Source organism: Solea senegalensis, linkage group LG7 (assembly GCF_019176455.1).
Source record: "Solea senegalensis isolate Sse05_10M linkage group LG7, IFAPA_SoseM_1, whole genome shotgun sequence".
Lineage (NCBI taxonomy): Eukaryota > Metazoa > Chordata > Actinopteri > Pleuronectiformes > Soleidae > Solea > Solea senegalensis.
In genome coordinates, this window is record NC_058027.1 from 23,819,115 (window position 1) to 23,841,696 (window position 22,582).

The window sequence follows — 22,582 nt, forward strand, 5'->3', positions numbered from 1 at the left end:
CCAAAGTATGACTTTTTTGTCAAAATTTGGACGACATACTTAAGTTTGACTTTTTTGTCACAATTTGGACCACTTACTAAAGTATGACTTTTTTGTCAAAATTTGGACCACATACTAAAGTATGACTTTTTTGTCAAAATTTGGACCACATAGTAAAGTATGACTTTTTTGTCAAAATTTGGACGACATACTAAAGTATGGCTTTTTTGTCAAAATTTGGACCACATACTAAAGTATGACTTTTTTGTCAAAATTTGGACCTCATAGTAAAGTATGACTTTTTTGTCAAAATTTGGACGACGTACTAAAGTATGACTAAACAAACGGAAGAGTGTTTGATTCCAGATCAGAAGGCTGTGTGTTCGAATCCACGTCACATTCAAAATTCCTGGGCAACGTGTGTATATCACAAATTTTAACTATTCTCTATTGCAAGCAAGTGCGGAAGCATACACACACACACACACAAAGACAGAGCCACCGAAAACAATACTTTGCTCCCACTCCGTGGGGTGTGTATGAAAAGTACTTTGCCCATAAAGATCGACTGTTAATATTCAAGACGAACACATTCATGACTACTTTAAACCTCAACATGTTTCATAAAGCAGCTCTTTTTCTTTCACAATTCCAGATTGCAGAACTAGAATCAGAGTGCAATGAAGTTGAACAAGACAAGAAGAAAAATGCCCAACTGACTGTGCGAGTGCAGGAGCTGGAGGCTGAATTGCACGACAAAGAGCAGGTGAGATTTCGGCATCACCTTAAAAATCTATATGTTAAAACAAATAAATGTCAGTTTTCTTGTTGGTTTGGTATTTGTTCAGTTTAACTTGTCTTCACTTCTTGGCCTCTTTGCCCATTGCTTCAGTGACACTCCTCTCCCATGGGAGGCAATTAGACCTCAACAGGAAACAATTTACAGGTTTACAGACCTGAGATGTTTTTTCTGTCATGATTGTTTATGTGTTTTTTTTTATTTTTAGATCTCTGTGGTGCTTTTTTTTCCTGTACTTACTTCAGAATTATAATTGTTTGGTACAATTAAACTATAAAAGGCAGTTGGAAATGAGTGCACAAACAGAAGTGGCATCATCATATGTCCACCAGGGCTGCAAGGATTATTTGAGTAATCAATTTTTTCCTTATTTCCTATTACTTCCTTTTGCCCAAATGCAGAGGTCATTTAATCTCTTCTCTAGGGAAATAAACATTATATTTTTCATACTTGTGTCACAGCAGATATAAAATATCTTTATTGTTGCTTTAAGATTAAATTAATTAAGTTTTCCAGAGTGTCTGGGGGATGACACATGTACCGGATAGTTTGGTTATTAACAGAATATATATGTACACCACTCTTGAAAGAAAGTTTTGTACCTCACACAACCTACCTCAACCCTAAATGTATTTTCTTTGTTACACCTGGTTAACACTGGATGTCTGACATGTGCGTTGCTGTTGAGCTCACACTGCACGCATGAGACGAGCCTGAGCCATGCATCTATTTTAGTTACTTAGGGCGTCTCACATATTTTTCATGCGTGAGAAAATAGACAGTGAAAAGATCTGATGACAATGACACGTCAAACGTCTAGCCAGGCCTACGAAAGCCAGTCTTTCGGAGGTCTGCAGTGTTTCTACAGCCCACACATTCTACTGTGATGCCGCAAACAGTGACCACTAGGTCCTGCAGGAGCGAAGTGTCATTTTTTGCAGAATGTTCGACACAACAGACGACCCGCAGAGACTCATCTGCCCAGTGACTCATCTTGTTCTAGACACACACACATGCTCCACTCTTCCGATTTAAAAAAAAGTGCCCATGAATTATTAAGCACTGATCTTGTCCAGGGCAGACAGACAAAGCTGCTGCAGGTGAGTCGGAAAATTCAAGCGAAATGAGTAAAAATAAAAGATTGAGGAGAGGGCAAACTGGAAAGCACAAAATAATAAAAATAGAAAAACAGAGTCAAGGCTAAAACTTCATTTCAGTCTGTGGGGTTTTTTACATTTGCTGAATAGTATAATTGTTTAAAATAGTATTTCAGAGCCTCTATTTTCTATTATTAGTTAATAATGACTGATTTAGACCATGTTTTTTTGACAAAGTCAAGTAAAACAACAAATAATTATTCAAATGAAATTATTAAACTCTTAAAACCGAGATAAAGTTTGACTTGGGGACGGACAGTGTGGCCAAAAACTATACTAAAAAATCTTCAAAATAATAGAGATCTATAATCATTACAGTAGAACAATTATGGTTTTGTGTCACTTTTGTAATATTACTTAAAGTTATTGATTTATCATTCAGCCCCAAAAAAAGCAGGTTTAAAAACATCTTTCTTTCCTTTTTAGGAGCTGGAGAACTTGAGGAAGCAGGCGGAGATAATCCCTCAGCTGATGGCAGAGTGTGAGAGCATCACAACGAAACTGCAGGTATGTTGAAAACACACAGAACTCAAGGCTCCGAGGCAGAAGCATACACTTTTCACATGCCACGGTTCATATTCATCTGTCCCCCTGAAGGCCGATGACACAACATTTCTGCCACGTGTCGCATTAACACACGCCATTGTATCTGTGAATAAAGGTCCGTTCCCCCGCACAATGCCGAGTGGATTATTGCCTCTCTTGAAAAGGTTTTCCTCGTCCGCGTCGCAGACGTTTCCCTGCTGTGGCTGACGGTTTCCTGCACGTGACAACAGCAGCAGATTGTGTTTTAAAAGAGCAAGTTTCACAACATTTACATGTACGAGTTATGTCTGTCATTTATAATGTTGTGATACAAGGAGTATTAGCCCTAAGACTATGATGAGCTGGGACTAGAGTCAGAGCGATACTTTTCAATTTTATTTAATCAAACAGAAGAAAATTACATATTATGGTGAATTATTTGTAGTAGTAGCTAGTATTTTCTTGCTGTTATCCATGGAGCAATGTTTGCTCATTAATTTTGTGCACCAAAGATATATTTTTCTTTTCCTTCTTTAGACTTTATTGAGAGTTTTTACATTAGAACAAGTACACAAATCAAGATAATTATCTAAATTAATTGTCAAATTTAGGAAATCTAAAAATAAGAGATTATTAATTCAAGCTCTGTATATATCTGTTAAGACATCAAAATAAACAAATACATAAGGAAAAAATACTCTCCTCCCAAAAAAAAGTAGATTTTCTAACTCTTCTAACATTCCTTTATTCACCGAACATGCAGCAGGTTCAGGCAGATATACCAGTTAATGCCTAACTGTTATCTTAATGTAAACACAATTCAAATCTAAGCTCTAAACTTGACCATTTCCTCAGATAAGAGGTTCTGGTTCTAGTCCTGACAAGGCATGTTTGAGCCCCTCCTCTGAGGAAAGAGCTCCATCTCTGATCTTCACTTCCTGCTCACCTCGAGACAGCCAATCACAAGCACTGTTAGATTTTGTTTAGCTTGCTGCGTGCTTATTGGCTTAAAGTTTAGATGATCTGCTCCACCCTTTGTTACTATAACCTCCGGGAGCTTCCATTACCTTCAACTCACATTCTGATTAAGTGACTAAAGGTTGATAAATTAAATAGTGCTGGAAACACAAGATGGGTGTGACGTTCTGTTGTCGCCAGCACGTCATAGATTCACACCCATGTTTAAGGCTGGTCTCTCATTGAGTAATTTCAGATGTTCATTAAAACCAGGCGTGCAGGACACAGTGAGTGCCAAGTCTGACATGCAGAGCAGTGACGGTGACGCTCAGCGCTGCTCATCACGACTGACTTAGAGCAGGATTTTATCATCCAAGCTGTCATGCATGTGCTGAAGCAGAGGGAGTAATAAAACCAACATTTACATGCCTGGAGTTCCTGTGCTTTAGCAAAGCTCCAGTGCCTGGTTTGTCTCTACAAAAGCTGGATGAATGTCTGTACACTGGAGAACTGGCAGAGAAGCAGGAGTTTATTTAACAGGATGTTTTCAAACTGAGGACGAGGGGATTTATCAAATACCTTTGTGTCTGAGCGTGACATTCTACGGTTTTTAAACCACAGATAAAATGTGTGTTGTTTTTTTTCCCCCAACGACGTTGCTTTTTAAAAAAAAATTAGCACCAACCACCTCCACCTCTGTGTTCATGGCCGTCGCTCCACGCTATTTAAAGACGACGCCCCGTGTGGAGATCAGGTTTCAGACGTCAGCTGGAGGATACAGTCATGCAGGCGCAACACCTATTTAGCACTCCTATTTTAAACCCCTCCCTTCAATGGTATCTTTGGCATTAATGTGTCACTCCTGACGCCTACAAGTCTGACAGACTCTCTGTACCCGCACATTAACAAACAAATATGTCTCCTAAAGGTAAAGGCATTTTTCTTTCATTAAAGTGAAAATGCCTTTAGCAGGAAATCGGTAGCGATGCTGATTCACAGGATCCTGATTAGATATAATTTGATATTGATTCATGTGGAGATTATGTCCATCTCATACCAAACTTGCTTTATCCAGGGCTGCAAACTGTACAAAACGTGTTATATGAATGCCCTTTTTATTTAATAGGCGACAATTCAAACTCTTAACAATTAAAAACCAGTTCAAAAATAAACAGCCTTCGGAAATTTTAAAGTGAATAACTGAATAAAATGTTGTCCAGCAGAGGGTGCAGTGAGCGCAGCGTGTCCTCTTTGCTCCTCAGAAGAAGACAGCAGTGACAAATATGGGCCGTGTAATTAAACTTGATCATTGTTAAATAGAGATGTGTTTCAGCGATGAAAAGCCTTAAAAGGTCAAATCATTCAGGATTGTCATTTAAATTAAGAGATTGTGAATTTTTAACATTTTAAATTTGGTTTTGTGGTAGTTGTTGCTGATATTCTGGTTTATTAAATAAGAAATGTACAGGTGAGGCAGAAATAAGCTTTGACCTTCAGCCTGTTACTGTGTTAATAGTTAAATAGTTAATAGTTAGTTAACTAGAAACTACAACCGTCCTGAACCACAATCACGACGCAGACGCTTGTGAAAAGTGTTGTGTGGAAGTTTTTCTGGTCGTAATGAACAAACCTGTGGACTCAGATGTTTGATAGTCTGGTGGTTTGTGCGGAGGATACAGGAAATGGCATGGTGAAAAATGTTTCCCAGGATTTTATGAATTGGTTTGAGAGCCTCCAGATAAAATTCCATATGATATGGAGAATCTTAATTCTTCTTTGAAGCCGGCCCTAGAGCTGTGTCTTTGTTTTCAAAGGTCTCAGCTTCTGTCCATCCAGACTAAAGAGCAGGAGTTTCTCAAGTCTGGTGCAGATTCTGTGCTTTTCTAAACAGAAAGAAAAGAAGAAAGAAAGAAAAGAAAGATCACACGTGAAGGTCCCTGTTTGTATTCACTGCTCTCTAATGACTTCCTCTCCCGATGTCCGTCCACAGACTGCAGAGACGAAGAACAAAGAACTGGAGGGCAGGCTCGGCGTCCTTCAGCTGGACCTGGACGACAGTCGACAGAAGCAGGGTAACATGAAGGGCGAGCTGAAGCGGTTCATGGACGCCCTGGACGGAAAGATCGACGAGCTCCACGAGGTCAGACAGGGTCTCTCGAAGCTGGGCGTCGATAACTGAGGAGAAAGTGGCACAGAGCCGACAGGGGTCAGAGGTCGGGTACGAGAGCTTCACTACAGTGCGTCTTCAGGGCAGAAAACTATGTGGCACCTTCCCTCTCACCCACCCGCTCTCAAAGTTGACGTCCACTCAGAAAACTTTGACTTCTAATAAACACTACCGTGTGAGAAAGTGGAAGTTGGAGAAAGAGGGGAAATCTGGCGACATCCACCCGACGGTTCCACTTTGTGCGCTGGTGTAGAAACTAAATCAAGAGTGACACTCAGAGCTTACTTATCCGTGTTACTTAGCTGGTGGAGGGTTCTTAGATTCTGTCCATCTGTCTCGTTTCTTCTGAAGGCTGCAGCGTTTGAACTCAGAGGGAAGGGAAAGAAAAAAGGGCTAAAATGAACAACACACAAAGCATCACTCACAGTAATAATTAGTGTTAATTCTTCTGGTGACCCCGCCCCCTTCTGCCTGCCCTCGCTGCCGTCGCCTCTCGTCTAATCTCAGGTGTGTTCAAAGAGAATTTGTACTCATTCGATTCTTATGCACATACACGACAACGGCCATGACACAAAGTGCCTCCAGGGGAGTCGACGTCCACCTGGCGAGGAGAACTGGCCAAGTGATGACCATCACCATAACAACAACAACAACAATAATAATGGGGAGGAAAACAGAATGAAATCTAAATTTCCTGACAAATAAAATGAGTTTGAAAAGAAAAGGCAGGTCTGACGATGGGAAGTGAACGTCGTTAACGGAGGACGTGAAATGAAAGGAGAAAACCGAGAGGGAAAAAACAAAGGAGCAGAGCAGGAATCCAACACCTCTCCGACATTAGATTTGCATGAAGAAGGAAACTCTCTTCTCTCAGGAGCTTTCTTTCAAAAACATCCAAAAAAATAATTAACAACAATAATGATGTGTTGCCATGAGTTGTAGTGAACTGTGTGTGTGTTTGAAGGACTTTTTTCCTCTGTGTGTGTGTGTGTGTGTGTGCGCAATAGTAACGTCGTCCATTTGTGGAACAAAGATGTTTGTTGCGAGTTTTGTTGAAGAGCGTCTTTCACTCTGGTTTTCGTTCCGGTGGTGGTTGTTTTTGAGGGTGAGGGGACGTTAAAGCTGCTCGACCGGGTGAATTATTATTATTATGATGATGATGATGATGATGATGCGACTGTGAACTTTTCACCACAATCCTGTCATTTATTTATTTTTGTTGGTGCCTCTCTGCTTCTGTGTTACCTTTTCCTTCACCCTAATTTAATCTCAATCTCAAAGTGTACACAATATTCTAATAAAAGTGTCGACAGTCACACGTTTTCACACGGTGAAGTTTTGAGTCGGTTTTGAAAATCAAAAGGAAGAAGCTGTAATAACTGGAAATGTTATGAGTGGATATTTTACCATCGCTGTTTTTGAGCTTTGTCATAAGATCCATTAACAAAGGGACTTTTTTTTCTCTTTATTTGTTAATTTTTCACCAAAACCTGGAAGAAGAAAAAATCCCCACGATCTATGAACCTTCATTTTTGAACCAATGCCTCTTGTGCACTTTTGTGACTCCTGTTCAATATTGTACAATAGAAATGACACTTGTTTAAATTTAGTTTAATTACAATAATGAATCACTGTGTGTGTTTATTTACTTGTTTTTTTTTGTATTTCTTTTTTGATTTCAAGAAGGTAATCCCACTAATCCCGATTTAGATTTTAGAACTAAACTATGATCTGACAAAATCATGAGGTGTTTTTCAGTTTTAAAGGCAGAGAAATAGAGCTGCTGCTGTGGCTGTGTTCGTTTAAATAAAGCACTAAATTTAGCCATAATCCCGACAGAAACATAGGCAAATGAGGTGGGATTTAATCGCGGGTTGTGAATGTGAAACGGTTTTGGGTTTTCCTTTTCTTTCTCTGAGATTACAACAAACGCAGCAGCATGAGCTCGTCTTGTGTGAACGACTGAAGACAGAAATGCAGATCTGTGGATCTGAGGACATGTTGCCTTGGCAACTTAATCCCACACACGTACTTCCTTCTTGGTAAGTAACCCATAGGGAACTAAGGTGAAGTGGACTATGAGGAGTGTAGCTCCACTGTTGCCTGACATCAGTTAACTTGTTAAATCGGCCAATCACAGATGCAGGATCATCAGCATTATTGGTTAATGTCTAATTAAATGAAAGTTGTTTTTCCTTTTGACTATGAGATAATCTGCAGGTTAGTTTGTTAATTACTGATCAGACTTGTTGTGATAATTCTCTCTCTCTCTCTCTCTCACTGTAGGGGTCGCTACAGCGGATCACTGCTTTAAAAAAAAAACTTAAATGTAAGAAACAGAGATTTAAGTTCTTTCTTGCACGAAATTAAAGCACTTTCAATTGTTTAGGGGGGGATTTCAAAAACTTTCAAGCACCTTGAATTCTTCATTTCAAGGACCCGTGGAACCTGATATTAATTATAGATTGGAGTAAAGAAAATTATTTTCCATAAATACTTATATACTTGCAATTACTATTGCAACAACACATCATCAGTGGGGTAAAACTAATTATAATTAAATAAATACTTAATAGATTATGATTTAATTGAAATGACAGTGAAACAGTGAGATGATGAATGTGTCTGCTGCTCATCACTGTCCCTTTAAGTCTTTACTGACTATGAGAGACTATGTTTGGAGAGAGAGAGATGGCACTGCAAGCCACTACCACTGAGACTCCCTGTTACCATAGTAACAGGCTGTGGAATTTCAGGTTGATGCTCGACAGGCAGGTTTGTCTAAAGACCCGCCACCGCGCGTCTTCTCTGAAGGTGTATGAACATTTAAACGATCACCGGGGCGTCTGTGAACAATTAAGAGTCCAGAGAGAGTGGAAGAGTGACGGGGATTTAAGAGCAGCCACACATCTGTGTGTTCAAGAAACAGAGGAAAAACAAGTCATATGTGGCTGTGGATGCTGTGGATGCTGTGGATGTGTGAGGTGTCACATGAGGAGAACAGCAGCAGCTGCACGCATGGAAACGAAAAATATGACTCACCCTCGTCACGTGGGCTACGAGTCGCCACAGCCTCGCTCAGCGCTCCATCGTTCCCAGACTCAGACTCAGGTAGAGAGAGAACATGTGGAGCTCAAGGAAACCAAAGATTCCAAAATAAAATTTTTTTGAAAGAATGAATAAATACATGAAAGAAAGAAAAACTGCCCACAGGTCACATTTCATTTTTTTTTTTTACATCGTTTATTAATAAAAACACAGCAGTACACGCGTGTTTCAGCCTCAGCTTGTCTGAAAAACACCCGAGTAGAATAAAGTTCCACATCTACAGAAGAGGATTAGGGCCACGTGAGAAAAAAGTCTGAACATGAATCAGAATTCTGACTTTAATTTGATCATAGCTCCAAGTGTAGATTATTTCAATCTTTGCGGCAAAAAGGCCCCAGTTACACCCTAATCTGGCAAATCAAGTGCAGTCATTTGGGGATTAGGCTAATTGGACGTTCTAAATTGATCGTAACTGAGAGTGGATGGTTGTGTGGCCCCGCCTTTCGCCCTGCGGCACCTGCGACCCTCATGTTGAGGATAAAGCAGTAGATGATGGATGACTTCTTTCATTTCTCGTGTGGCTCTAATCGTCTTCTGTACACGTCTCTTCAGAATCAGAGTTTTTCAGAATAAGTGCACAGTTTTTTTTTTCTCCCACTTTGTCCTGTTTGCTACACACTTGTGCTGTTTGTTCGTGATCAGGGCCGCAACCAACTTAAAATGGGAATATTTTCTGCTTTCTTTGCTCCATGTGCCAGAGAAATCAATAAAAAAAACGAAATAAAAACATCATTTCCAGGTTTGGGAAACACTGATTGACATTCTGTGTCAACATGTACTCAATTATTTGAGAATAGACTCACCAGATGAATAGATAATAATGGAAAATAAAGTTTAGTCGCAGCCTCATTCATGACACACAGTATTAACAGGTTCAGTTAAGTCACGTTCAAAGACTTTGGCCAAAAGAACAAACATTAACCTGTCACATGCTTTTTAAAAGCACTTCCATCGTTAGAAGAAAAAAAGAAGTTAGAATTCTCTCCCTGTGTTCTGGCATTAGAGAGAGAAGAAATAACAGTATCGTTTCAGAAATTGCATTTTCTCAAGCATATATCAAAGTCATGATGGAGGCACCACATTATACCAAAGGTTCTGTGCCAGAAAAATACAACGTAAAGTTGTCATTTAATTATGTTATTGTTTAAAAAGAATATTCAGTAAAGGATCCCAGTGTTGATTTTTGTCCCTCTGGTGGAAAAATGTTGGGCTTCTCTGGTTTAGACACACGAGTATTTGAGTATTTGTGATGGTGGACACAAACTTGTCTTTATATCTTAGTGAGGACACATCATAATGCATCTTAATGCAATTCCCTTAAACCCCTTAACCATCGCAACCATAACTCTAAAATCTGAAAAAGACCTCACAAAGATATAAATACAAATAAACACAGAGAGAGAGAGAGCAGCTGGGACAAATTCACTCATCGACACTAACCGTACAATCACAAGGCTTCTTCTCCTGAGTAAGTGCTTTTTTTTTTCTTTTAAAGAGACTACATCCTCATACCCGGCTAATTTAAAACATTCTCTACATACATACACTTTCATCACTTGTGACGAGAGAGAAGCACTTGTGGAAAACTTGGCAGCGACACATGCTCGATGAAAGAGGGAGGAGGAGTCAAAACCTGGACCACGGTGGATGCGTGTGCAGCGTGTGCAGCGTCCCATAGCGCGTTAATTTTTCATTTAGGCCTTCGTGTAATCAGATTACATCGGACTCTGTGTGTGTGTGTGTGTTTTGTCAGCAAAAATAGAGAAGGAAAAATTCAAACCCCTTTCAAATTAAAAGCCTTTTTCTGTTTCCTTTCCCTCAATCCATTCTTTTGGATTTGGAAGTTCATACACAAACGTCGTAGCATTCAGTTCAGTACAGAAGAAAAGTATTTCAAAAAGCATTATTACCTATTAAATCATTTTATTTTAATTTGAGTAACTCATAGCAGCAGCTCCACAGCTTCCTGTGGGACAGGTCTGTGTGTAACGTGTAGGAAGAAGATTGCTTGGTAGAAATTGTATGTACGACTCACTTTAAAATTAAAATTAAAATAAAAACTAGTTGGCTTTTGTCATCTTAGAATAAGCCTTTAAATGAATTTCAGGCAGAAGTCTTATTGTACAATGGCAGCCGTTTCGACAGCAGCCGTCGCTCCACTGCACACGCAACCAGTGTGGCCGTGGCAGTGAGTGTGTGAGTGTGTGTGTGTGTGCGCTCAGCTGTCCCACTCTGTGCTCTGTGTCTCCTCGTCTCCTCTGTCCTCGTCGTCAGAGTCGCCCGCCACGTTCTTCATCCTCATCATGGCGGCTTTGATGCTTCGCTCCAGCTCGTTGTCTCCGCCGCTCGGGGCCTCGGCTCGCGAAGGAACCACCTACGGAACGCGAGTCACGCCATGAGTCAGTTCAAACACTTATGGACGAGTGACAGCGCTGTTGAAGCACAAACTCTCTGTGGCTTAACAATTAAAAACAGACAAACACATATCTTATATTTCAGATGAAGGGCCACATGATGAAACGACAAAAGTCAGACGACGATCATATTTCTGTGTCCACGCAGCCTGAGCAGCCTGTGAGACCGTGACGTGTTCTCACCTTCTTCAGCATGACGCCCTGACGTATGGCGGACATCAGGCTGCTCCTTGGGTCCTCAGCGGGGGACGCTGTCCAGTGAGTGGGGACCTTTCGCAGCTGAATCTGTCCACGCTGCAGCGAGGCCAACACTTCGTCCATTGTTCCTGCAGAAACCCGACAGAGAGAAACACTCATGAACAAAGGGATGAGAACGTCGCTCCACCGCTGTCGTTCTCTCCACAGCTGATGCAGCGACGTTTCCTCCTTGAAGAAAGTGCTGTTGGCTGTTGTCGTCTCTCTGGAGCTGAGCCTGTGGATCATCAGCGGCACAACAGAGGTAACGTTCCTTCTCTGGCCTTTAGAAGTTGGACTTTGAGGACAGAACAACATGTCCTTGTCATGCATGTGTGTGTGTGTGTGTGTGTGCGCACAAACACAAATCCTCCTCTAAGTTCTTTTTCCTTTGTTGTGAAATGATCACAGACTCATGACCCAGAACAACACGTCCTGCATTTCCCTCTCACCTGTATTTTGTTTGAGCATGTTCTTGGCAGGGAAAGGAGGCTCCTCTTTTTCACTGAGAGCCTTCGGTGTGTCTTCTTGGAGAGGTGGTGGTGGTGGAGGAGGAGGGACAGCAGGGGGCAGTGGAGGTGGAGGTGGAGGCGGCAGAAGAGGCGCAGGAGGGATGTAAGTATGTGGAGGTGGTGGCGGCGGCGGTGGTGCAGCATAGATGTGGACAGGGATGTCTTCAGGCGGACGCTTCTTGGTTGCTTTTTTGTGTCTGGGTTGAGGACGGACAAAGAGCGAGGGATCTACAGAGGGGACAGAAGGCCCGAGGCTGATGATGGACAGCGGCTGGGAGGGACACGGGACTTCGGACCTGGAGTGAGGAGTCTTCAGGATGTACTGGCCCTGTCGCTTCTGGAAAACCGTGGAGTAGTGAGATATAAAGACAGTTAAGTGACTGGCGTCAAATGAAAGAGCTTCTCAGGAGCTGCAGAGACGCTGAGCGTGAGAGGGACCCTCACCTGTCTGAAGGAGCGTAATCTGCTCAGAGTCTTCTCTCGCTCCTGGTCCACCCAGTCTTTCCTCCTCTGATCCTCCTCTTTTTTCTTCTCTCGTTTCTGCAGACGACAGAGGGAGACAGTGAGAGGATTTTAAGGGAGAGACTGAACTGGATTCACGGCCTCGTTTACGATGTTGTTACGTACCAGGTGAACCTGATGATGCTGGGTGTAGCTGTCTGTGCTCTGCTTGGCTGCCATCTGCTTCTGTTCTTGGGCGTCCATGCACTGATCCTACACACACACACACACACACACACGTTAAAATACACAAGAAAGACACAATTAGAGTTTTTACTTAATTTCAATTAAGGGGCAAATAAAGCCTCAGGAGAGCATTTTTTATTTTAATCCTTTTTTTATTATTATTTTCAAATATTCATGTCAGTGACTCTTGTCCCCTGTGGATTACTAAACATGATTCATGGAAATGATTTTCTCTCCCTGTTCTGAGCAGCAAAATGATTTAACTAAAAATGAGCATGTAGTCAGGAGGTAATAAAAAACAGATAAAAAACATATATAAATAAAAGCTTCAGTAAACACAACCACTGTTGTGTGAACAGGAAGTGAGTGAGAGCTGTCGTCCACACAGTTGGAGTGAGAGATAAAAAAAATAATTGGCTGATTATTATTTAATTAACCTGCCAATCATAATTTTACAAACGTTTCTTCTCAGAAAACTGTTAGTTTATCTGGTTGTTTACCTGCATTTTAAGTATGTCCATCTATCGTCCTATAAATGCTGCTAAAACATTAAAACTTCATTATTATGAGTATTATTATTATGCAATAAATGTTCATCGTTAACTGTTATAGTTGGCCTAACACATTACTTAAAAACAAAAATATTACATATTGGCCATGATTTCTAAAAATTGGCATCAATATCAGCCAAAGAAAAAACAATATCAGTTTATCAGTTGAGCATTATGTGTTTTAATTAGTGGGTTATAGACAGGAAATAAAGGTATCAGCACTAAAGCTATTATCTTATTTAGACCTAAGTTGATTTCAAGAGGTAAAAGACTGTATCTGACTGATATGAAGGATGTGATCACACACAAAAAGTGATATAAAGCCATCCCTTCATATTTTCCACGTCTTCCACTCAGACACAAACACATTTGCCCTTGAAAATGTTGCTCAAAGTCATTTATAATTGGGCGGAAAAATGTCGTGCTGAAAACAGCTGCCTCACCTTCTTGTTGCGGAGATAAGCGCGTCGGGCACAGATGTTGCCTCGCTTGGCCTCCAGGTTGCGCAGGCGTCTTTTGAGATGACTGACAGCCGGAGAGTCCGCATGCTGGACGCTGGTGTGGACCATGCTCTGCAGCTCCTCTTCATCCTCACACACGTCGTAGTAAACCACCTCCTCCTTCAGCTCTGCGACACAAACGCAGTCCAGTCACAACTCGTGTGGTTTTAAGGCGCTTGGGCAAATAAACTGCGTAAAACCAACGTTAAAGTTCTCAAAAACAGAGCACACTGGGACTCAGGTCTCACCCTGATGTCAACTACTGATTATTTTCATAATCGATTCATCTGTCTATTATTTTATCGATTAATCATGGACTTGTTTGATCTGCAAGATGCCACAAAATGACGATCAGTGTTTCTCAAACATGGAAACGAGGATGTTTCTCCAGTGACTGATGATGATGATGATTCAGTTTTAATGATTTCTTTGTTACATGCAGCAAAGAAAGCAGCAAATATTCACATTTAAGAAGCTGAAAAATGTGAGAAAGTTGTTTTAATTATTAAAAAAACAACTCAATCAACTCAAAATAGCTGACGATTAATCTGGTAATCGATTAGTAATCAAATAATCGAATAATCGTTGGTTGCAGCTCTACAAAAATACTCTTTTTCTATACTGGTTTGTTGTGACTGATTTCTTAATTAGGTTGTTTGTTTGTTTTAATCAATTTATTAAGCAACTTTAAGACTTTTTCAGTGTGTTTACATGACATTAAAAAAAAAGAATTATAGTGTAAATACGACTAAAGCTAGACTTTTGAAAAACAGGTTTGTTACACACCCAGATTAGATTAGATTAGATTAAACTTTGCCGTTGCACATGTCACACGTACAGGCAACGAAATGCAGTTTGCATCCAACCATACAGTGTGTACAGGGTGGTATATTAAATGACTATTATTATGGATATGTACAGGCTATAAGTAGGATTATAATACAGAATATGTACAGTGGCTTATACATCACATACAGAGAATGTATGGTAGAGCAATGATAGTCCAAAAGTGACAGAAGCTTCTCCACGTTAGTCCAAAAAGACATTGCGATCATTTGTCCCCCCCTACATGTTTTTTGGACTAATGAGGAGAAGCTGTGTCAGTTGAAAATATTGGATCTTTTTAAATGAATGGATGACAGGGAGAGAGTCACTGCATTTGGCCACCGAGCAGAGTGGAGGAAGACACACTTGATTCAATAAATCAATATATTTTCCCACTAGTGTCTGTACACTTGGACGAGGACAGGACTCCGAGTGAACGGTGTAGTCAAGCTCCAACAGGAAACCAGGAAAACACACAGTGACTGTTTTTCACAGCTCACATCAAAAGGTTCTTGTCCACTGAAGAGCATTTTATTCTCAGCCCTTCAGACTGAGCTGCTCTCCAACGCGGCATGTGAAATATGTCATCAAGTCAAGAGTCGCCTCGCTGCGTTCACACAATCTCTGCTCTTTCCTTCACTGCTGGAGGACACCTTCTGTCTTTTTGGCTTGGAGATAAACCTGACACAAGTCAGTGTGTGAGGACACATACACACACACACACACACACTTGAGAGCAAACATACCACATCCCAGGAGAAGCAATTAGGGAAATATTTACATGAACAGTAAAACCCCATACACAACACTGTGGTAGTAAATATGTGTGAAACAGTGTGTAAATGTTCATTATATCAAAGGTCTGCTGATTCAACTCCTCTCAATCACTGCTTAAATTAAGTGGAAATAAATATTGTTGACACCTTTCATCTGTGCAAAGAATTACACGGGCATTTACAAGGAGCAGTTCACCAACTTAAAACCTGAAATTCACTATAATGAATTAACACATCAATGATATTTTATATGCATAGTAGAAAACAAAGGCTTCCGTTTTAGAATTACAGTTGAGCCAAGGTATGTCATAACCTCACATTCATTATACCAGGATGCTTGTGCAAGTTCAGCTTAAATACATTTTCATGGATTTGCTTCCGTTTAAAAACACTCTGATTTCATGACAAACCTTTCTTACCCTTGACTAGACCCTCAAATGAGCAGCTCTATGTACTGAATACATTTGAAATCAAAACATTATTTTGAATCAGATCATCAATTGATGACATGAAACTACGTAACGTACGCGATGAAAACATACCTTTGATCTGCCGTCGCACTGTGCCTATCTGCGCCAAGAGCAGCTGCTCCTCGTTCTTTAAGATCTCAAACTTGGCGTCGTACAGCTCCAGTTGGGTTTCGTAGAAGCGCAGCTCCAGCTGGTCCACCGTGTCCGTGTGCTCTCCGTCCTCGGACGTAGACCACGCGTCAGGTCTCTGGCTCTGGACACCGGACAGGCCACTCAGCTGCGCCACAACAACACAACTGGAATCACACTGATGGCTTTGTACACAACAGTGAGTTATTATGTACAAACCTTAGAGACTTGGTATTCATTCTATAAATCATATACAGTCACTTTTGTGTGATTTTTGTTGCCGTTATTCCACTTCCTTGCGTCTGTCACACATTTATATGCTGCAGAAACATGGCGATGAAAAGACAGTGGCCTGTGTAGTGTAAAAAGTGTAAATCGTGAGTAAAATTGGGCAAAGAAATCTTGTAGTGTGTCCCCCAGATTCATGTAAATGCTGTAAATGCTAACCCCAGTATCGGGGATAGTTTCATAAACTATCCCCGAGTTTGACTGCACCATAAAGAGAAGAGACACACATTTGACGAGTACAATCTGGCATTAAATACAGTAACGGGTCTGGGACGTCAAACACTATGTAAAACCATCACATTGCTTTTGGCAACGTGATGAAATGAGCTGAAACCAAGAGCTACCTGCAAGGTGGAGGCGCAGTGATGTGAAATAGGCTTGATATGGAGTTAATGAGCTGCAATCAAAGGCTACGACGCGTCCTTAAACGCTTTAAGTTGGGTTTTGATATAAAAGCAGCAGAGATTGGATTAACTCGAGATTATTCACAGGTTGTTTCAACACACACACACACACACTAAATGTAAGAACTGTGACATCTGCAGTGACACTGCCACACTCAGCAGACAGCAGATATGCTGCCGCAAGAATCTGAGTGGGTGTAGTTTACTGATCTCATCATAAATGCTCACGCTGCTGTTCTCTGTGCTGCTCTTGAGGATTTCACAGTGGCAGCTTCTGCCAGCATCTTGAAACCTAATTTTTTTTGGAGCATAATCGGATGAATAATGCAGCCGCGCGAAGGTGGAGGTGCTGAAGGTGTTCTCGCTCTCTCTCTCTCTCTCTCTCCTCCACTTCTGAAGTATGACACCCCCATTTTTACCGTGACTCTCATATTAGTAATGTACGCCTCTGTAGTCACACATGTGTACACACGACACTCACTTATTCATGCATGCAGGTTTTGGGGGTGTATCGAGGGGATTCTCTGTGTTTTTTCGGAGAGGATTTATAAATAGATCAAAGGACTACAGCAGCTTCAGATTCACAACACACTGGAATACAAAGTCAAAAAAAACCCAGAAGAAAAACTCAGGCTTGCAGGCACTGTGCCACATCTCTTCATGTGTTTGTGTTGGCAGTGAGTGACAGCTACAGCCTGTGACGGCCAATACAACAATATGGGATTAGTTCATTTCAGAACTGCGAGAAAACCTGCTGTTTGTGCTAATCAAAACAAAGTGGGAGACACACACACACACACCTTCTCTCTGATGCTGTCTTTCTTTCGGTTGAGGCACATCTCTGTCGCTCTCATGTGCTGTAGTGTTTCTTTGGCCAACAGGAAGCGTAGTTTCTCCAGCCGGGGAACTGCAGACGCCCAGGCAGCTGGTCCAAAACGACACCTGTCCTCCTCCATCTCCTTCAACATACCTGCACACACATGTACACAAGAGGCTGTTATCCAGTGTCATAATTAGAGAGAAACTGATTGACTGGTTGGGCTGATTAATCAGGCCGGTATTATCAGATTTATCACAAATTATCCATTTTTGTTCTCAGGCACTGTTGCTAAAAGTTTATTTTTTGTCAAAATATAAATTCTTTTTAGTTTCTGATGATCTGTTTAATGTATTTAATATTTAGTCCATAGATTATTTGCATTGAAAATACTGTAAATAGTGCAGTGCAGACAAAAAATTTAGAATTTAAGCAATTTTTTGTATAATTTCTCATCATTCAAAGGTTATATTTTATTGACCATATAAATAATTGACCCATAATCATTATGGCAAATAGTTTGATGCAGTCAAAAACATTTACATGCAAAGTTTTTGGTTAGATTTTACGAGTAATGTAGACTTTAGCTGAATTACCAAAGTCTGTCTTTAAACATAACATTGTTTTGGGGAAGAGCATTTCAAAATCTTTTTAATTCACGATAATCATAATCTAATTGAATCATGTAATCAGTGGAGAGGCACAGGCAAAAAATTTGAAACGTAACATAGAAAGAAAAGCACAATAATTATTTATTCCTTTGTTTTTCCCGTTTTTATGAAATTAATTAAACAAAGCAATTAAATGGTAATTTTGTCAATTATTAAATTGTTTTGAATTTCTTACAAAAATAGTGTATATGTTGCTGACTGGAGCAGCAAAACAACGTTATAGAAGTGTGTTTTTAATGTGAGTAAAAAAAAGTCACTGATTAATTAATCCACACACACACAAAATTGTTTTTATATCTTAGTGAGGACACATCATAGACATAATGCATTCCCAAAGCCAATTACCTGAACCATAACTATCACAACTAAATGCCGAACTCTAAAACTAGGTCATAACCCTGAAAAAGCTCTTTAAATTTGTGGGGCTAAGAGAAAATGTCCCCACAAAGATATAAATACAAGTACACACACAGCAGTTGCATACCAGCCAAAGCCTTAGAAGTCTGCGCAAAGTAGTTGACAGTGATGTCCTGAATGGAGGCGACTGCGTCTCCTGCTTTCGTTCTCCACTCCTCCGCTTCCTTCTCCAGGGCTGCGATTCTCTTAGGACCCAAGTCCTCAAACTCTAAAGACTTCTGCAGGGACCAAAACAGAGAGAAACAAGTTCACACTAACACAGTATACGTCAACTTTCTTCAAAGTTACTTTAGCGTGAAGGAGAAACTGTTTAGGCTGACCTGCACATTAAATATTCAAACATCGTCTCAAGGGACGTTTAAATGTATCTGCCGCCTTCAAACTGATTTAAACAAACACGCAAACAGTGTCTCACTTCACTGCCATGTGCATACGTTTCTAGACCAACGTTGGAGAGATGAATGACACCTTTGATTATTGTACATTAGGCTGAGTGTCTGAGTGGCCACAGGTGATCACTCAACGAAATGTGCAGACAAATATTGGATTTTCACCAACAGAGAAAGCATTGAGTTAGAGGTTATCAATTAAATCAGTCAATCACATTTTATTTGTCTGGTCCATATTCACACCCTTTATCCCTGTGAGCAGGGGGGAACAAAACCATCAATCAATCCAAGTGCAGAAATATCAGTGTATTGTGTATCACTTGTATTGATGTTGCTTTGCAGCACATGCAGGTGTTGCTAATGCTGGAATAGTGATGCACAGCTGTTTATTAGGGCTCCAACAATTGATTATTAGTAGATTCCTATATGAATCACCAACTATTTAAGTGTTTTGTTAATTAAAAAAAGGCTACCTGATTTTTTCAGCTCATTAAAAATTAATAATTTTGGTTTGGTTAAAAACATCATTATTTTGAGGTGTTGGAAACGATGATCGACATTTTTAGATATCCTCTGACTTTTCATGGATCAAAGATAAACAAAATAACTCAAGAAAACTGCCCTGTGATTGGTCATTGTCTCTGTCATGGAGTCCAGAGGTCTAGTTCTGTCTCTGCAGAAAGTTTATCACTGAATTGTTGATCAATAATGTCTAAATGTCTTCCTGGTTGAAGATGTGGTGTAGTTACAGTATTTAGATAATCAAAATAGAGGCAACCTCCATCTTTGGTGAATGTTAGTGTATCACCTCCTACAAAAGCCCACACAGCTGCTAAATATGACTGGATTTTATTTACCAGGATCTCCATCTTGTAGAGGCAGGCCAGCTCTCGCATGTCCCTGAAAGGCTGCAGCAGATAGTGGAAGAAGGTGGTGGCCACAGAGACCAGGTCCTGGTAGACCATGTCCTCCTCTTCATAGAGACGCAGCAGCGCCACCATTCTGTCTGCGCTGCCATGACTCTGCAGCAACTGAGAAGAAAGAAAGACACATTAAGAACTAAAATATTTCTCTGAAATTATGTATAAGCTGGGATTTGTGCAATTCCACCAGAGTGAAATAATTCAAGGGGCCAGGTGCAATTGAGCAGTGTGCAATAATATCCTTATGTAACAGAGCACAGGGAAACAATAATTGACCTGTATTTGTGCACTTTATTTACTCCGGATAATAAGCCCCAGCTTTCCTCTTTATGTAACTGTTCATTCATTTTTGTGATATTATACAGGTTATAACTTGTATAACCTCAGGCTAAAACCTGGCTGGCATATTTACATGTTAATGTTTATTAATATGCATTGCCCCTTTCGTTAAATAAATAAACAAACAAACAAATAAATAAATAAATAAGATAAGCATAAAAAGACAGACATTTCAACATTTCTTGGTAATGTAAATAATGTTTTTGTAACAATATTAACAAGTTTAACTTTTAAACAACAATAATGAACAACTTAATAAAACTATATTTCAACACGTTTTTTTTACAAAGAATTGCAATTACTTTGGTGGGGATAATCGGAAAACATGGAATTTTATCTCATCGTTCCACACTCGGTTCAAATTGCTTTAATTCACGTGGACGACAAAAGGCAGGAACAACTTAGCAGTGGAAAAACAGACCTAAGAGCTGGTGATGTTGCAACATCAGCAGCAGAGAGAGAGACAAAGAACCTCCTCACACCACCTTAGTTTAATGTTTGTTTTGGTCTCGGTATCTTTATTTCCTTGATTCCAGACGCTTTAGTAAAGAGCCTAATATCACCACTTCACCATAACATCACAGCATATTCACTGAAGACAGTTATGAGTTCCTGACTTAAGCAAAATACTTTGCGGTAATCAATGTAATAACTGAATATATATATATTATTTCACTTTAAGTCAATGACCCTCCACTGAAACCTTTAAAAGGCCCTTTGAAAACCACTTGTCTCAAGCAGTGATTCACCACAGATTTGCTGAGTCATGGTAGGCCCTGCTTTCAGATTAGTAACGCCACTGTGTGGTGCTAATCCTGCATGGTAACACTGATAAGATCCCATAGCTTTAAGAAATCACAAACAGTCCCTTTGTATTAGTATTTTTATTTAAAGTATTTTTTGTCATACATGTTCTATGACAAAAACATTACTTATTAAACATTATTTATGAGTTGTAAACAGAAAACTTGAAAGGAGTTTTTCCAACTGTGATTTAGCTAAGAAGAAGAAGAAGAAGAATGCACAATTAGGGATGCCAACCGCCATAAAACACAAAAAGAAAAATAGTTTTACTTGAGTGGGGCTGGGTATTAATTTGATGTATTCTGTATGATACCAATGTCTGGACTTTGATACTGATCCCTGAACAATACTTTTCTTGATACCAATTTATCAAATACATTTGACATCCAACACCAAGTGATACAGAGGCAGTTTGATGCCCTGATGATGACACAAAAAGAATAAAAGTTTGAAATCCAGACCAATGTTCGATTGATACCAACAGTATTGAAGTTTTACACCTTGCACAAAGTTTGCTCAATAACACCAAAGTACTGAAATTTGATACTTGAGCCCAACATTCAATCAACACCACACAAGTATTGAAGTTCAATAACTGGTCTGAAATTTGGTCAATATCACAAAAGGTTTGATCCCCAACCTGGAATTCGACAACTACAACATAAATATTGAAGTTCGATACCACAAAAGTACCAAAGTTTGAGATGTAACCCAAAGATTGTTTAATACCATAAAAATACTGACATTAAATAACCAAGTCCAAAGTTTGTCAATACTACAAAGTATTGACATTCAATAGCCAGCTGAGTTTGAGGTTCAGTCGATATAATATGGAAGTATTTACGCTCAACGCCGAGCCAAAGAATTGATCATTACTACTTAAGAATTGGTCTAACCAGTCAGAAGTTTGATAACCAGCATGAATTTTGTCCATACCACATAATTATTGCACTTCGATAACCAGACTGAAGTTCAGTCGATATGACATAATTATTAAAGTTCAATAACCATACCAAACTTCAGTCAATACCACAAAAAGTACTTTAGTTTGATATCTAGCCCTACACTCGAGTAGAAAGTTTAAATACTCTTTTCAACTCTGAAGTGGGCTGTGTTTACACTCGTGAACACCTGCACGTGTGGCTCACCTGTCGCAGATGACCTTTGACCCTGCTCATCTCCTCCTGCATGGTCTTCCTCTTGAACTCCTGCATGTTCTCGAAATACTCCTCGACGTCTCTCTCGTCCTGCTGCGGGAACAACGTGTCGAGAACAATTTTGCGGCCGCAGGTGTCGATGGCTGTGCTGAAGTACTTCTCCAGTCTCCGGCACGGCGTGTCAAAATCCCTGCCATTGTCCTCCGGGGCTGACCACGTCCGATTCAGGAGCAGCAAATCCCAAATGTTCCCCTCCTCGAACTCGGACAGGTCCGGGAAGCAGACTGTCAGCACGTCTGCCACGCACGAAAACTGTTGGTGGATGTGTTTCAGGTCGTCCACGGAGAAGAGTCCGGCCCAGCTCAGCTGAGGGTCACCGCCGCTCACACCGACCTCCGCTCTGCGTTTGAGCCGCTGTAACGTCCGGTTATGGCAGGTGACGGCGAACTTAGACTCGATGACGCTCCACTGGACGATGAAACCCAACTTGAACGTCTCTGGTTCCTCGAATATGTTGCTTTTCACCGCCACCCAGCCCTCCAGACTGTCCATACGCTCACACTCGACGCTGCTCATCCTAAAA

General features: G+C 40.4%; 2 protein-coding genes across 2 annotated transcripts; one reads left to right on the plus strand and one right to left on the minus strand.

Annotated features, from left to right (window-relative positions):
* The first annotated feature begins 315 nt into the window (after positions 1–315).
* homer2 (homer scaffold protein 2) lies at positions 316–5,704 on the plus strand. The gene is made up of 3 exons (XM_044029821.1): positions 316–745; positions 2,362–2,442; positions 5,408–5,704. The coding sequence occupies exons 1-3, from the start codon at positions 575–577 to the stop codon at positions 5,594–5,596; spliced, it is 441 nt and encodes a 146-aa protein (XP_043885756.1). The 5' UTR covers positions 316–574; the 3' UTR covers positions 5,597–5,704.
* A 3,104-nt stretch (positions 5,705–8,808) lies between these two features.
* On the minus strand, positions 8,809–22,579 carry LOC122772118 (WASP homolog-associated protein with actin, membranes and microtubules). Its single transcript, XM_044029817.1, has 11 exons — positions 21,991–22,579; positions 19,634–19,807; positions 18,455–18,605; positions 17,283–17,452; positions 15,734–15,938; positions 13,534–13,718; positions 12,480–12,566; positions 12,297–12,392; positions 11,793–12,189; positions 11,290–11,432; positions 8,809–11,066 (listed from the first exon to the last, which is right to left on the minus strand). Exons 1-11 carry the CDS (start codon positions 22,573–22,575, stop codon positions 10,911–10,913), a joined length of 2,349 nt encoding a protein of 782 aa, XP_043885752.1. The 5' UTR covers positions 22,576–22,579; the 3' UTR covers positions 8,809–10,910.
* Between the last annotated feature and the right edge of the window lie 3 nt (positions 22,580–22,582).

What these genes read in the sequence shown, in the direction of transcription:
- homer2 (XM_044029821.1), top strand. Translation starts at nt 575, where the DNA reads ATGACTACTTTAAACCTCAACATGTTTCATAAAGCAGCTCTTTTTCTT. An exon ending in AATTGCACGACAAAGAGCAG is followed by an intron (nt 746 to 2,361) that starts GTGAGATTTCGG and finishes TTTCCTTTTTAG; the next exon opens with GAGCTGGAGAACTTGAGGAA. An exon ending in GCATCACAACGAAACTGCAG is followed by an intron (nt 2,443 to 5,407) that starts GTATGTTGAAAA and finishes GTCCGTCCACAG; the next exon opens with ACTGCAGAGACGAAGAACAA.
- LOC122772118 (XM_044029817.1), bottom strand. Translation starts at nt 22,575, where the DNA reads ATGAGCAGCGTCGAGTGTGAGCGTATGGACAGTCTGGAGGGCTGGGTG. An exon ending in AAGACAGCATCAGAGAGAAG is followed by an intron (nt 15,939 to 17,282) that starts GTGTGTGTGTGT and finishes GTTGTGGCGCAG; the next exon opens with CTGAGTGGCCTGTCCGGTGT. An exon ending in CTTATCTCCGCAACAAGAAG is followed by an intron (nt 12,567 to 13,533) that starts GTGAGGCAGCTG and finishes GTGTGTGTGTAG; the next exon opens with GATCAGTGCATGGACGCCCA.